Here is a 16,613-nt window from a genome sequence, read left to right on the forward strand (position 1 = left end):
ATATATATATACATATATATATACATATATATACATATACATATATATATATATATACATATACATATACATATATATATATATATATATATATATATATACATATATATATATATATATATATATCTGAATTCTTATATTGGTAGAAGAAGTTGTTTCCGAATGTGCGCAGGAAGATGGCAAACTAAATTTGCACCTCTGCCGTGCGTATATATGTATACCTCCCCACCCACCCTAATAGCTGCATCCAAACTCCTGCCTTCAGGGACCGCCATGGCTGTCACGGCCATTACTTCTCATACGAAAAGCTTCATCCATAAACTCTCACGTTCCATTGAATCTATTCCCACCCTCGTCGCCTCTCTCTATCGATTTCTACTTTTTCAGGCTAACCCATTCTGGATCCAGTCCTGCTACTTCTTCTCTTTGTCTATGGCTGGTTTCTTACTTCTAAAGATACTGCCTCTGAGAGACGTAACGAGTAAGCCTACCAACGTCGACCTGCTCTTCATGTCGGCGTCAGCTAACACTGTCTCAAGCATGGATGCCATGGAGATGGAGGTGTTCTCCAACTACCAGCTCGGAGTTCTAACTCTTCTAATGGTGACTGGAGGAGAGGTTTTCGTTTCCCTGCTTGGTCTCCACTTCGCAAAGATCAAGTCCCAGAAGAAGGATTCTTCACTCGATGCATCTGGCATGGAACTCGCGACTCTCTCCGATGAAGCTGAGCTCGGACACCAGAAACCCGACCTGATGCCTCCCGACATGACAGTACTGGACATGAAATCTAGCTCTAGAAAGCACCTGTTCTTTGTGGTGTTGGGCTATCTCATAGTAGCTCACGTGGTTGGTTTCTTGCTCATCCTTGTTTACCTGCGACTTGTCCCAGATGCCGGAACTGTGCTTGACCGAAAGGGTATCAATGCGTCCATGTTTTCCATATTTACGACGGTCTCTACCTTCGCCAACTGCGGCTTCGTGCTCACCAATGAGAATATGGTGGTGTTTAGGACTTGTTCTGGCCTCCTACTGATAGTTATAGTGCAAGCACTCGTCGGAAACACGATGTACGCCTCGAGCTTGAGGGCAGTCATCTGGCTCTTGAAGAAGCTCACCAAGCGGCAGGAGTACGATTACCTGCTAAATAACTACGGGGAGATGGGTTATGATCACTTGCTTCCTGGCCCTCATGCATTGTACTTGGCAATCACCGTGGCGGGGCTTGTGCTGCTACAACTCATACTGTTCTGCTGCATGGAGTGGACGTCCGACAGCATAACTGGGCTGAGCACGTATCAGAAGATCGTCGGTGCCTTGTTCCTGTCAGTGAACTCACGCTACGCCGGAGAATCCATTGTTGACCTCTCAGCTATCTCTCCGGCCATCCTGGTGCTGTTTGTCGTGATGATGTTAGTACACCTTTTTTTTTTCTTAGATTATAAATTTTTTTAATTGGATAAGATATATAATAGATTGAATTAGATTTTGACTATAGTTTATAAATCAATAGAAAGAAAGTTTAATTATGATAGGATTCTTTAGAAGATGACTTAATATAAAAGAATATCTTAATTATTTATCCTAGACCATCTACTTTCATCTATAAATTGATAGGATCTCTTAGGGACTCAATATGTGACGTGACAACATACAGAAGAGAGATTATAGATCTTTTTATTGATGTTGATAGGAAGAGGGGATGGAGTTATCAAACATAAGAAGAGTAGGACAAGCTTCAATTTTCAATATTTCTCTCAAGAAAACTCTTTACAATTTCAGAAACTCTCTATCACCCAACATATGAGGTTTATATAGTCCCCAAAGATATATTACATTAATTATATTTAAGATGAATCATTCTCTTTCAAGAAACCCTTTCAAGAACCAATAACCAATTTGACTTATCCTTCCATAGACTTTTAATCCATTTTATCTTCTTGATGTAATGAATCTCTCTCTTGATGCAATGAACATTTTTTTTGATGAAATGAACCTCTTTATGATACTTGAACAAGTTTAATTCCAACGCTTCTCTCGTCTCTCCTTAGTCCATATTTCATTATTTATAGTTATCTTATTAAAGAATAGGAAGAGATGATAATACAAGTCTAGTTATTCTTGTAAATCAATATCGCTATAGTTTTCAAATTGAATGATGATATACTTGTAGATTAGATAAAAGTTTTCTAAATGATATCAAAAGCTATACACATTATTTGATTTTAGTGCTTGACATTAAAGTTTTTTTTACGTAACAAAAGCATGATTACAAAAGCATGATTTTAGTGCTTGAACGATTCATATGTGTTATTGATTTGCTTTTCTATATCATTCATCTTATTGCTTGCAAGTGATGCAAGGTCTCTTGCCTTATATAAGTAAAGCCGGGGATGGCATGCTGTCCATGTTTGATCGATGAGCTACCATCGGTAGCTTGTTGTTGGCGATAGCACCATTAAGGGTGGTAGTCTCTATTGGTCACCGGCCATAAGATTGGACGGATGCCTACTTGTCCAATAGCCTTGGCAACATAAGTCCTATGATGGTGTTGCTGTGTGTGACAATTGCGATTGTGGGCAGCGGCTACCTTGAGTGGTATCACTACTGCCTACAATGGTAGGATTTGGCTATAGGTGACACTGCACACGCAACAGTTCTACTTCATGCGGTAACACAAGTGTAGGAAAATCTAGGGGCGACATCACATGCTTAACGGAAGAATAGAAAATAAAAATCCTAAATTTCTCAAAAAGGTGTTCATCGTCGTGCGAAGATTGGTGAACAAAATCTACGAAACTAAAAACCACGTATGAGATAGTTGTGTTACCTAGAGAGATTGTATATCCCTGGATCCCTATAGATCTATAGGAGAGGATGAAGGAGGTCTAACGTCCTCCTCTCTAGCGATGATCCACATAGTAGGGTTATTGAATCTCAGATTTTGATAATGAAATCAATTAGTAAATTATTTGATCTAATCTATATGTTGAGATAAGTGTGCAGGATTAACTACGATAGTGGTAAGGCATAAAGCAGATGTTGTGCTGGAGTCAAAGATCGAACAATACGTCGAAGATTCGGACGATGTGTCAGAAGTTTGCCGGAAGCTCGTCTAGAGTTCTTCGGGAGCTTGCTAAGAGTTCGTCGGGAGTTCGTTGGAAGTTCGCCGAGAAGTTTATCAGAAGCTCACCGGAAGTTTGCCGAGAGAACAATTGACATACCGGATGGAGATTACTTGTTTAAATATCTTAATTATCATAGTTAGATCATAAGTTGAGTTAAGATTAGGAGGTAATCCCACTAACTCAGTTAGAGGCTAACCTATTTAGCAACTGAAGTCATGGCCGGTTGTGGCACCGCTAGGACCAACGGTGGCACCGCTTAGGACTCAGTCTCCCAAGTGCTCTAGGCGATGGTACTATCAGTAATTAATACTGTCAGGAGGTGGTATCGCCCTATCAAGTAGTGGTACCACCATAGCTCGATCTCCGAGATCTGTTAGGCGGTCATACCACCCAGACTTAGCGATGGTACCGCCCAATGTAAGTTTGCAAGCAGTAGTACCGCCCAATAATGGTGATGATACCACTAGTACCTTGAAATCCAAGGATATGATACTTTTTTGCTCTAATTCTAAAGCCATTAGGACCTATAAATACCTCACCCTTTTCTGCATGAAAGGGCACTAAAGTGTGAACAATATCTTGAAGTCTTGGGGTATTAAAAGTGTTGTAAAAATGTAAAGAGTTCTCCACCTCCCTTTCTAGTATTATGATCATTCAATAAAGGTGTGAGGCTTATAAGGGTTATCTCCTAAACTCGTGAAAAAGAGAAAGTGCTATAAAGAGATGGTTGGTTTTCGCCTATTGAAGTAAGACTATTAGTGGACGCCGGCGATCTTAAGGGAGGAGGAATCGAAAGTGGATGTAGGTCACAACAACTAAACCACTATACATTTCGGTGTGCTTATTTCCATTCTGCTTTTCATTACTGTCATTACTTTCTAAGTTAATTGCTAGTTCATTTACTCTAAAGTCAATCACTTTTCGAGATTGGTTTTCAACGAATGAATATTTTATAAAATCGATGATTTTTTCATTGTACTAATTCACCCCCCCCCCCTCTTAGTGCCGCTCTTGATCCTAACAATTAGTATCAGAGCTAAGTTACTCTCGATTTCGTTTAAAAACCAAGAGAGATGGCTTTTGCCAGTAATCAAGAGAGTCATTCTATCACTCATCCTCCAATGTTCAATGAGACATATTACATGTATTGGAAAACTAGGATTAAGATATTCTTAATTTCTATGGATTTTGAGTTATGGAATATCGTTGAAAACATATTTCAAAAGTCCTCTCTTCCAATGAGCGATTGGAATGACTTGGAGAAGAAGATTTTCTCTTTGAACGCCTAAGCTATGAATGCTTTGTTTTGTACTTTGGATAAAAATGAATTCAATCGAGAGTTTCTATTTGCGAAATGACTTATAACATTTAGAATACACTTGAAATCACACACGAACACACAAGTAGGGTTAAGGAGTCAAAAATCAATTTTTTGGTTCATAGTTATGAATTATTCCGCATAAAACCTGTCAGGATCAAGAGCGGCACTAAGAGGGTGGGGATGAATTAGTGCAATGAAAAAATTACAACTTTCAATAGTATATGTTTCGATTAAAACCAATTCTGATAAAAATCGTTTCGTAAGGAGTTTAACTTGAAAGTGTATGGAAGTGTAGAGAATGCAGTAAGAAGGTAATGTAGCTTGCAGTAATGTAACTCGCACAAATTGAAAAGCAAACCAGAATTTAGAGTGGTTCGGTCTTTGTGACCTATATCCACTTTCGGATTCCTCCTTCTTCGAGGTCACCAGTGTCCACTAATGGCCTTCCCTCAATAAGCGAAGGCCAACCACCTTTTACAGCTCTTTCTCCTTTTGTCGGGTTTAGGAGACAATCCTTATAAGTCTTACTCCTCTTTCTTGGATGGTTACAAGGCTAAGAGATGAAGGAGGAGAACTCTTCTCACTTTTACAATACTTTAAGACTCAAGAATTCAAGACTATGCCAATGCTTTCGTGCCCTTTCATGCAAAAAAGGATAGGGTATTTATAAGCCTCAATGGCTTCAAAAATAAAGCTAAAAAGTGTCTCATCCCGGATTTTCAAGGTACTGGCGGTACCATTGCCATTACTGGGTGGTACTACCGACTGCAGTTTGACACTGGGCGATACCACCGCCTGACCGAGCTCAGAGACCAAGCTCTGGCGGTACCACCGCCTGACAGGGGCAATACCACCGTTGGCAATATTAACTGCTGGCGGTACCATCGCCCAGTCTGAGCGGTGCCACTGCCCAGACTACTTGGGGGACTTGGTCACCAGGCGATGCCACCGCCGACCATGTTTTCAAGGGCTGAATGGGCTGTTCAATCCGGCCCGATTCCGACGAGCTTCCGACGAACTTCCGGCGATGTTTTGATGCACTCCCGGTAAGCTCCTAGACTTTATAACGATTTTCTTGGCGAGCTCCGATGAGCTTCTTTGGCAAGCTCTTGGACTTCTCGGTTAGTTCCGGCAGAACTTCCGACGAACGTCCGGACTTCCGACGAACTCTTGAACTCCCAACGAGATCTCGATCTTGACTCCAGTACAACACCTACTTTATGTCTTACTGCTATTGTAGTTAATCCTGCACATTTTTCTCAATATATAGATTAGATCAAATAATTTATAATTGACTTAATCATCAAAATCCGAGATTCAACAATTTCCCCCTTTTTGATGATGACAATCAATTGATGATAGAGTTAACCTTAACTCCCCCTATCTATATGTCATACTTGAGAAAAGACATTCTTGAATTCAAGACCTTTGAATTTAAGAATCAAACCGATAAGTTAAGTTCATTAAACTTATCAACATGCACATCATGATTCCTATCATGATTTAACATTCTCAAAATACGATGCCAAGTATTTATCAAAATGATGTCAAGGCCTGATGTCTATTTTCAAGTATAATATTTCAAATATGAAAGATGATAAAGATAGCAATTCATCATCCTATGACAAGATATCAATTGTAAAATACCAAGTTAAGCTCTAGATATCTTATCATAATGAATGAAATTTATCAAACAAACATTTTAAGTATATATGATAAAATACATTGCATACATTTATCATCAATTTACCATATTTTGGTATTATTTCTCCCCTTTTGTCATCAACAAAAAGGAGAACAATTCAATAATGCAAGTATGATAAAATAAAAATTCAAGTTTCACATTTAAAAGTTCTCATCATTAAATGTTATCAACATTAAAGCGATAGATTCCATCAACTTCTCCCCCTTTGTCATCACAACTTTGCATGAAGAAGAGGAAGGAAGGTAAGGAGGGAATCCATTAAGAACTAAATTTATGAAATGATTTGAATTAAGTCAAAAATGATAAATAAGTTTTCGTTAAAACATACTTTCATTTTGACAAAGAGAAGGGATTCATGAAAAGGATCAAGATATCTATACGAAATCAAATCCCCAATCTTGCAAGTAATCATCACACACTAAAATTCATCTTTCAAAGACCATGATATCCATTGGAATTCAGAAAATTCATCTTTCATGAGAGGAATAAGGAGGAATTCATAGGAGAGGAGTATCACATGAAAGAGAAATTTACGAATAAAACTTCATAGTGAGAGGAGCATTACATCAAATCCATTTCTCATTAAAAATTCATAAGAGTGAAATTTGTGAGAGATGCATTTGTCAATGAATTCCATGTATCAAACATCATTAAGTGATAGAGTAAGGATATGAAGTAAACTTAATATCAAGGAAGATAAAAACAAAATAAATTCATGAAAGCTCTATTTATGAAATACAAAAAGATAGTCCAGAAAAGATATACATCAAATTCATGCATTTGGATAAATTAACATTCCTAACTCTCTTCTAATAAAATTATATTGTTCTTCACTTAAATGTTTTGTAAAGGTGTCGACTAATTGATGTTTCGTATTAATAAACTCTAAGATTACATCATGATCATTGACATATCTCGTATAGAGTGATGTCTAATATCAATATGTTTAGTTCTAGAGTGTTGAATGAGATATTTTGTTAAACATATTATACTTGTGTTATCACATTTTATGAGAATATTTTTAAGATGAATCTTATAATCCTCTAAAGTGTTATTCATCTGCATAACTTGTGCACAACATGCACTAGCTGCAATATACTAAGCTTCAGTTGTAGATAGTGCAACCGAGTTTTATTTCTTGGAAAACCAAGAAACAAGTGTGTGTCCTAAAAATTGACATGTTCCGGATGTGCTTTTTCTATCTAATCTATATCCAGCAAAATCCACATCAGCATAAGCAATTAGTTTAAAGTTCTCGAATTTTAGATACCATAATCCTAGATTAGTGATATCTTTAAAATATCTAAGAATTCTCTTAACTGCTTGCTTTAAGATGAGATATCTTAGGATTAGATTGAAACTTAACACAAAGTTCTACACTAAACATTATATCCAGTCTAGTTGCGGTGAGGTATAGTAAACTTTCTATCATACTTCTATAATCTTTTTTATCAAAGCTTTCTCCACTTTCATTAATGTCTAACTTAGTAGAGGTACTTATAGGAGTATTGATAGCCTTTGAGCTATCCATATTAAAACTTTTTAGCAAATCTAAAGTATATTTTATTTGACTAAGAAAAATATCATTATTTAGTTGTTTGATTTGTAAGCCTAAAAAGAAAATTAATTCTTCCATTAGGCTCATTTCAAACTCTAGACTCATACTTTTGGCAAATAATTCACATAAAGATTCATTCGTGGAACCAAAAATAATGTCATCAACATAAATTTGAACAATAAAAAAATTATTTTTAAATTTTTTAATAAATAATGTAGTATCGACCTTGCCTTTCGAGAAATTATTTTCGATAAGAAATGAGCTACGTCTCTCATACCAAGCCCTTGGGGCTTGTTTCAATCCATAGAGAGCTTTAGTCAATTTAAATATATAATTAGAGAGATTATCATTCTTAAATCCGGGAGGTTATTCAACATAAACTTCTTTGGAAATAAAGCCATTAAAAAAAGTACTTTTAACATTCATTTGAAATAACTTAAAATTATTACTACTAGCATAGGCAAGGAGCATCCTTATGGCTTCTAATCGTGTCATAGGAGCGAAGGTTTCTTCATAGTCGATACCTTCTTCTTGGTTGAAACCCTTGACCACTAATCTAGCCTTGTTTCTAACCACAATACCAAATTCATCTTGCTTGTTTCTAAAGACCCATTTAGTACTAATAACTAAATGATCATTTGGCCTTGAAACAAGCTTCCACACCTCATTTCTCTCAAATTGATTTAACTTTTCTTGCATTGCGATGACCCATGAATCATCTTACAAGGTTTTGTCAATGCATTTAGGTTCAATTTAGGAGAGAAAAGTGACATTTGCACAAAAATTTTTAAGAGAAGAATGAGTTTAAACCCCTTTTGTTGTGTCTCCCATGATTAGCTCCTTAGGATAAGCATCTACATACTTCCATTCCTTGGGTAAGGATGTTTCGGAAGAAGATGCATCCAAGTTGCTAGATGAAGAAAGGGTTTTATTTAAATTCAAAGCATCAAAATTAACATCACCATCAAGATCAATTTTCTTAACTTCGGAAACTTCATTAAAAACAATATGAATGGACTATTCTATAACCAAAGTTCTTTTATTAAAAATACGAAAGACCTTAGAGATAGAAGAATAGCCAAGAAAAATTCCTTCATCGGATTTTACATCAAATTTACCTAAGGCATCTTTTTTATTCAAGATAAAGCATTTACATCCGAAAACTTTAAAATATGAAATGTTGGGTTTTTTGTTATTCCACAACTCAAGGAGTTTTGAAGAGTAATGGTCTTACTAGAACCCTATTCATGACATAGCATGTGGTATTTAGAAATGTTCATAAGGGTAAATATGTAGCTTTAGAAGAATTGAGTAATTTAGAACCAATTCAATGGTTTGCTAACCTAAATATCCTTACAATTCTTCAAATAAGTGAACCTATTTATCCTAGACTTGTTAGGTTATTTTACAACAACTTACATATGGATGAACACGATAGGTTATCTACTTATCTCTTAGGATATCATATACCCATTATGGATAGCATAATTTGCAACCTCATAGGAATTTCTGAGAAAATGAGAAGTTGTTACTTTAGAGGACAATAGGATGAAGAATCAATTGCGACCACTTATTCTGAAGCCTTATGTACCATTTTTGGTAATCCAAACTTGTCTATCCTTCCAAAAAGTTATAAACATTTACTATCTTTCAACACAAATTACTTCATCACATCTTGATAAGTATTATACTTCTAAAGCAATATCATCACGATGAAGTTAGCTAAATTGAAGTAGGAACGATGTATTGGATTATGAAGGGACATGACAATTGTTTTGGTTACTTGATATAACAAAACATGATTGAATTATCAAAAAAGGATATGATGCTTCCATATGGTGGCTTAATCACTAGACTAATCCATGCATATGACATAGTCATTCCACCTGACGAAGAAATCTTGAAACTAGATAGGTTTAATATCATAAATAGAAACCTGCTAAGAAGATTAAGATGTATAGTCAGAAATGGGGCTTGAACTAGATTATCTAGGAGGACTGACCACCCACCCCACCTAATCCAGAACCTGAAACACCAATATTTAGGGAAAACCAATCTCCTCCTACTAGTCCCTTTGAGGCAACACCTCCAACAGAGCAAGCACCCTCCTCATTTGCTGATGCCATAGGGACTCGAATGGATCGATTTGAACTACGTCAAGATCAAATCTTAAATGAGTTGCAACAAATTCATCAACAACTTAATACTCTGTTTAGATATTTTGATTTAGCACCACCTGAATAGCTAATGTATGTCCTTTTGTTGATGACAAAGGGGGAGAAGTTGACGGATCCTCCTTAATATTATAAATTGTTGATGTTGTGAACTCTTTAATGTTGTGAACTTTTGATGTTATGAACTATTTAATATTGTGAACTTTTGATGTTGTGAACTCTTTATTGTTGTGAACTTTTGATGTTGTGAACTTGTTAATGTTGTGAACTTTTGATGTTGTGAACTCTTTAATGTTGTGACCTTTTGAATGTTATAATGCAACGTCGGATTCTCTTTAATATTGTAAACTTTTGAATATCACCATGCAATAATATAAGTATCATAAAGGTTATAATGACGTATCATGCAAGTAGATGTAAGGCTTGCTCAAAGTATTTTATCATGCATGAAGTAATGAAATTATGCATTTAATACCTTGATGACTTGAAACTATGATGATGCACAATACATGAAATTTCTAAATTAAAATCGATTAAAGCTTGAATTCAAGTTTGTCTTTTCTCAAGTATGACATATAGATAGGAGGAGTTAAGGTTAACTCCGTCATCAATTGGTTGTCATCATAAAAAAAAGGGAAGATTGTTGAATCTCATATTTTGATAATGAAATCAATTGGTATATTGTTTGATATAATCTATATGTTGAGATAAGTGTGCAGGATTAACTACGATAGCGATAAGGCATAAAGCAAATGTTGGGCTAGAGTCAAAGATCGAACAATACGTCAAAGATTTGGACGATGTGTCGGAAGTTTGCCGGAAGCTCGTCGAGAGTTCGTTGGGGGTTCACCGGAAGTTCACCGAGAAGTTCGCCGGAAGCTCGCCAAGATGTTCGCCAAGAGAAAAATTGGCATACCAGAAAGAGATTGCTTGTTTAAATGTCTTAATTATCATAGTTAGACCATAAGTTGACTTAGGATTAGGAGGTAATCTCACTAACTCAATTAGGGGCCAATTGGGCCCTTAACAAGGCTGAATTGGGCCGGTTGAAATAGCCCATTCAGCACCTGAAGTCACGGTTGGCAGTGGCACCGCTTGAGACTCAATCTCCTATATACTCTAGGTGGTGGTACCGCCGGTAGTTAATACTGTCAGGCGGTGGTACCATCCTATCAAGCGATGGTACTACCAGAGCTCAATCTTTGAGCTTTGTCAAGCGGTCGTACAGCCTAGAATGAGTGGTGATACCGTCCAGTGTCAGTCTACAGGAGGTAGTACCACCCAATAATGGCATTGGTATTGCTAGTACCCCCGAAATCCGAGGATATGATACTTTTTGGCTCCAATTCTGAAGTCATTATGGCCTATAAATACTCCACCCTTTTCTGCATGAAAGGGCACGAAAGTGTCACAATATCTTGAAGTCTTGGGGTGTTAAAAGTATTGTAAAAGTACAAAGAGTCCTCCTCCTACTTTTCTAGTGTTATGATCATTCAAGAGAGGTATGAGGCTTGTAAGGGTTATCTCCTAAACCCGTAAAAAAGAGAAAGCATTGTAAAGAGGTGGTTGGTCTTCGCCTATTGAAGGAAGACCATTAGTGAATGCCGGTTACCTCGACGGAGGAGGAATCGGAAGTGGATGTAGGTCACAATGATCGAACCACTGTAAATTTCGGTGTGCTCATTTCCATTCTACTTTTCATTACTGTCATTACTTTCTAAGTTAATTGCTAGTTCATTTACTCTAAAGTCAAGCACTTTTTGAGATTGGTTTTCAACAAATGAATATTTTATAAAACTAACGATTTTTTTTGCTACACTAATTCACCCCCCCTATTAGTGTCGCTCTTGATCATAACAAGGGCTACGACGATGCTCCTCAAATTGCTACCCAAAACTTCATACCTGCTATCTGAGGAGGAGAAGGGGAGAGGAGAATATGAGGTGGCAACCAAGAAACCTTTAGCCTATGTATGTTTGGTTCTCTCATATTTATAGAGGCCTCCTATTAACTTAACCCTAATGGATCCTATCCTATTGGGTATTGGATCTCTATCCAACTACCCAAGTCTCTTAGATTAGTGGATCTCTATCCAATAATCTCTCATTGGCTCTTATTGGATCTCATCCATAGGATCCAATAATTCATGAGCTTATTGGATATCCAATAAGATAAGGACTCTAGCAGATATCTCATATCTGAACCTCTACTCGTTGAAATGCTTACTATATGTGTGTGACACTCTAGGCCCAATATCAAGTTGGCCATAAGTCATACTTGTCAAAACTTCTTCTAGCTCAATGAATTATTATCTTTATAATAATTTACTCGACTTATCGATTACGGACGTACTAGGCCACTACGCTGCAGTCCCTAGAGATATAGGGGAATCCAATCCTTTAGACTTATTTGTCCTAGGTTATTATGTATCTATAGTCCCTCATCCATTTAAGACCCCAGAGACTGTATACTGGGCATGGTACTATCAGGCCTATACAATTTCTATCCGAGTCTCGCTCTAATCAGATTCTCTTGGAGAACTCTTTATCTCTCAATTCGAATGACCCTAGCTAGGGATTTATCTAAGCATGAATACATAAGATATTCCTCTTACAACACCAAGAGTGGATGATCCTCTATTGACACTCAATGGTTCTTGTAAGGTTGGCTACCACTCCCGATAACTAGTTGTGTTAAATCTAGAACTTCCAAGCTTATAAGTCCGGTATAAAAGAATGGAGTACTCATATAGGACATCTTTGGTGTCTCAAGTCTAAGAACTAAGTACACCACTAGGACAACGAAATCGTTGTTTGATAATGAGATATTATTAACCATCCACTATTCCTTGAGTGGCTCAATCAGTGAACTCATTCTCTAATGAACACTTGCACTGTAGCACTAGTGTCCCCGCACGAGCAACTATGAGACCAATTACCTCCATTATATAGACGAGTATATAATACACCAGTCTATCTGGTTATCTCGATGTCTCTCTCGAGTAACCTATGACCAGGATTATTTAGGGTCTGTGTTTAAAGGCGAATCGTTCTCATTATCATGATTTCATCACGATCTGATTCTCACTGCATAAATCCATAGACATATATATATGCAACAAGCAATATAAAGTGATAAAATGTCAAAATATAATAAGTAAAAAGAATGTGTATCATGTCACACGTGCCATCACTCACATGATTAGCTTACAGGGCATCTATGACTAACAATCTCCCACTTTATCTAAAGTGAATCACTTATGTGTCCGATCCCCATCGGACCATTGTGATGCTCAAAGACAATATGAGACAACGACTTTGTCAGTAGATCTGCGATGTTATCTTCGGATAGAACTCTTTCCATCGCTACATCTCCTTAGGTCACGATCTCTCTAATCAGGTGGAACCTCCTTAGAACGTGCTTAGACTTCTGATGAGACCTAGGTTCCTTTGCTTGAGCAATCTCTCTGTTGATAAACTTCTTCATTCAGACTCCCTCCTTTGCTACCTCTGTTGCAACAATATACTCCACCTCTATAGTTGAGTCAGTAGTAGTATCTTGCTTGGAACTCTTCCAGCATAGTGCTCCTCTATTCAAGGTATGCATATATCCCGAATTCGACTTGTTATCATCGACATCGGACTGGAAACTCGAGTCTATGTAGCCTTCAACCCTGAGGCTACTTCCTCCATATACTAGTAAAAGATCCCTAGACCTTCGTAAGTACTTAAGGATACACTTTACTACTTTCCAATGCTCAAAGCCTGGATATGCTAGATACTTGCTCGTGACACTTAGAGCATGCACTATATCAGGCCTAGTACATAGCATGACATACATGATAGAACTTATCGCTGAGACATAGGATATCCTATCCATGTTCATCCTTTCTTCAAGAGTCTTTGGGGACATACTCCTAGAAAGCGATATCCCATGTCTTATTGGTATGAGACATCTCTTGGAATTTTTCATGTCAAACCTTTTGACAATGGTGTCTGTGTACCTGGACTAAGACAAACCAAACATCCTCTTAGATCTATCTCTATATATATAAATCCCCAAGATATAGGACACTTCCCCTAAGTTCTTTGTGGAGAAGTGTCTAGATAACCAAGCTTTTACTATTGATAGTATTCCCACATGATTCTCAATAATCAGGATGTCATCCATATATAACACCAATAAGGTAATACAACTCCCATTTACTTTCCTGTACACGTAAGGCTCATCTTCGTTGAAGTCATAAGACTTGATCGTCTCATCAAATCTTATGTTTCAACTTCAGAAAGCTTGCTTCAGTTCATAAATGGACCTAAGCAATCTACACACTATATCTGGGCAGTCCTTGGACACGAATCACTCGGCTTATATCATATACATCTCCTCATCGAGTTTGTCATTGAGGAATGTGGTTTTTACATCCATCTGTTAGATCTCATAATCATAGTGTGTCGTAATAACTAATATAATTCAGATGGATTTTAGCATGACTATGGGTGAAAAGGTTTCGTCATAGTCAACATTTTGTTTTTAATGATATCCCTTAGCTACTAGCCTTGCTTTATAGGTCTCTACCTTTTCATCTACTTCGATCTTCTTCTTGAAGATCCACTTGCAACTAATGAGTACAATACCTTTGGGTGCATCAACAAAGTTCCAAACCTTGTTGGAGTACATGGAATCCATCTCAGAATTCATATCTTCTTACCACTTTCCGGGGTCTATACTCGTAATAGCCTCCTCATAGGTTTGAAGATCAATATCCTCAACATCCTCTCCTCTAATATGTCTCACATATCTCTTAGGAGGATGAGATACTTTGTCGGACCTACGTAAAGTCAGAACCTGTATGCTAGGTACTTGAATAGACTCGGGCTATGAAGTGGTGCTTGAGCTAGGTTCTCCAATCTCATTCAACTCTATCACGCTTACATTATCTCCGTCAATCACACTAAGCCCAGAAAGGTAGGTAACTCTTGTCGATCACAATTCCTTGTGATTCTCATCCTGTTCAGCCTCCAAATCACCATGGTCTCGAGGGACTCGACCAATCATGATGTTTGATTAAGTCAACACTATCGTTATAAGATGAGTCTGATTCGATAATATACCCTCGAGAGACTCGACCAAGCATATACCATGTCCTCATGTCACCGATGACTTCTCTATATCATAGGCAATATAGTGAATCGCGATATAAGTGAGCCTCGAGAGACTCGACCAACTCTACCTACGTGGAGAATCGGTCCCTACCTATAACAATGGAAGGCCACGTGGGTAAATCTAATTGTCTCACGTTTACCGACTTAATATTATCGAGAGAGGAGGGATTTTGATTTGGTCTCCTAATATGACATATCATACATATATATATATTTAATATATATCTACATCGCATACAAATTTAATATATAATCCTTATTCAAATATAACTAATTATTCTTACAAATCAATATCATTGTAGCGCTCGTACTTATAGATCAAATAATTTTTTTAAAAATAATATCGAAAGGTACTGATAAGGCTATTGTCCCTTATCAAGTACCTATATCTAAACTTTGATACATGATTATATGATTTCAGTTCTTGATATTAAAATGTTCACACTTGTGGTATGAGGTGACACACTGAAGGCCATCACATGTGAACACCTAAATGGCAGATGCCCAGATCGCACTCAAACTCTTGTCAAAAGAGAGAACCCTAGAGACTTAGATGTTCAATTTTCATGTATCATCCACAGATGGCCTTAATTTGCAAGACATCAAGAACTTGTTGAACGAACGAATTCACGAACTTAACTGTGTTACAGGTATCTTCCTCCGTATACTTGTTTTCTGCCCAGAGAAGATGACAGGCGGCTCCTCGAGGATGGAGAAACAAGCAGGAGGACAACAGGCCTGGGTTTGATCCTCTCACCACTGTCTTCTATTGCCATCTTCACCTTCATCATTTGCATCACAGAGAGGAGGCAGATGTCTCGAGACCCATTGAACTTTAGCGTCCTCAACGTAGTTGTGGAGGTTGTAAGGTACGTGCGTCCCGTCTCTCCAAGAAGCCTCGGAATCCCACTTTCTTCAGTTTCCTGTACCTTTATGCAGCTCGAACTTACACCACAAAGCAGTCATGTTACTCTCTCTCTCTCTCTCTCTGGAACTAACAGCTTTGTGAACTTGTGGTAGTGCATACGGAACTGTGGGGTACACAACGGGCTACAGCTGCAAGCGGCAAGTGAAGGCGGACGTGCACTGCAAAGACGTGTCGGCTGGGTTCTCGGCGAAATGGAGCAACAAAGGGAAGCTTGTGCTCATTGCTGTCATGTTCTTCGGCAGGTTGAAGAAGTTTAGCATGGGAGGTGGCAAATATTGGCAGTTTATATAGTTGTTCCACTGCGTCTTCTTGTATAATTTGTCTCGATCTCCAAGTCTGGTCTACAGTATTGTGTCCGTAATTTGGTCTTCCCATGACTTTTGTTTTTGTGTAAGATTGTTATATGTATAATATAATGTATGTAGATCTAGAATGATTTAGACCTCTTCAGAAGAATCCGATCAACTTAAACGTCCAAATATACATGCATCAAGACCCATCTCCCATTGCATCAAACCATCATAATTCTCTGAGACTTCATTCGCTTCTCGTGTCATTTTGATCATTGTGTTAGCTCCACACAAATCTGATTAATCCTGAGAATATACGTACACATATGTATCATTTTCTTACGAAGGAA

The 16,613-nt window shown here is 37.5% G+C and overlaps 1 protein-coding gene across 1 annotated transcript; it reads left to right on the top strand.

The window, feature by feature from the left end:
* Nucleotides 1-221: 221 nt before the first annotated feature.
* Nucleotides 222-16,428, top strand: LOC103995984 (cation transporter HKT1;5). The gene is made up of 3 exons (XM_009416767.3): nt 222-1,409; nt 15,696-15,914; nt 16,066-16,428. The coding sequence occupies exons 1-3, from the start codon at nt 274-276 to the stop codon at nt 16,262-16,264; spliced, it is 1,554 nt and encodes a 517-aa protein (XP_009415042.2). The 5' UTR covers nt 222-273; the 3' UTR covers nt 16,265-16,428.
* Nucleotides 16,429-16,613: the final 185 nt, after the last annotated feature.

This window comes from Musa acuminata, chromosome BXJ2-1, assembly GCF_036884655.1.
Source record: "Musa acuminata AAA Group cultivar baxijiao chromosome BXJ2-1, Cavendish_Baxijiao_AAA, whole genome shotgun sequence".
NCBI lineage: Eukaryota > Viridiplantae > Streptophyta > Magnoliopsida > Zingiberales > Musaceae > Musa > Musa acuminata.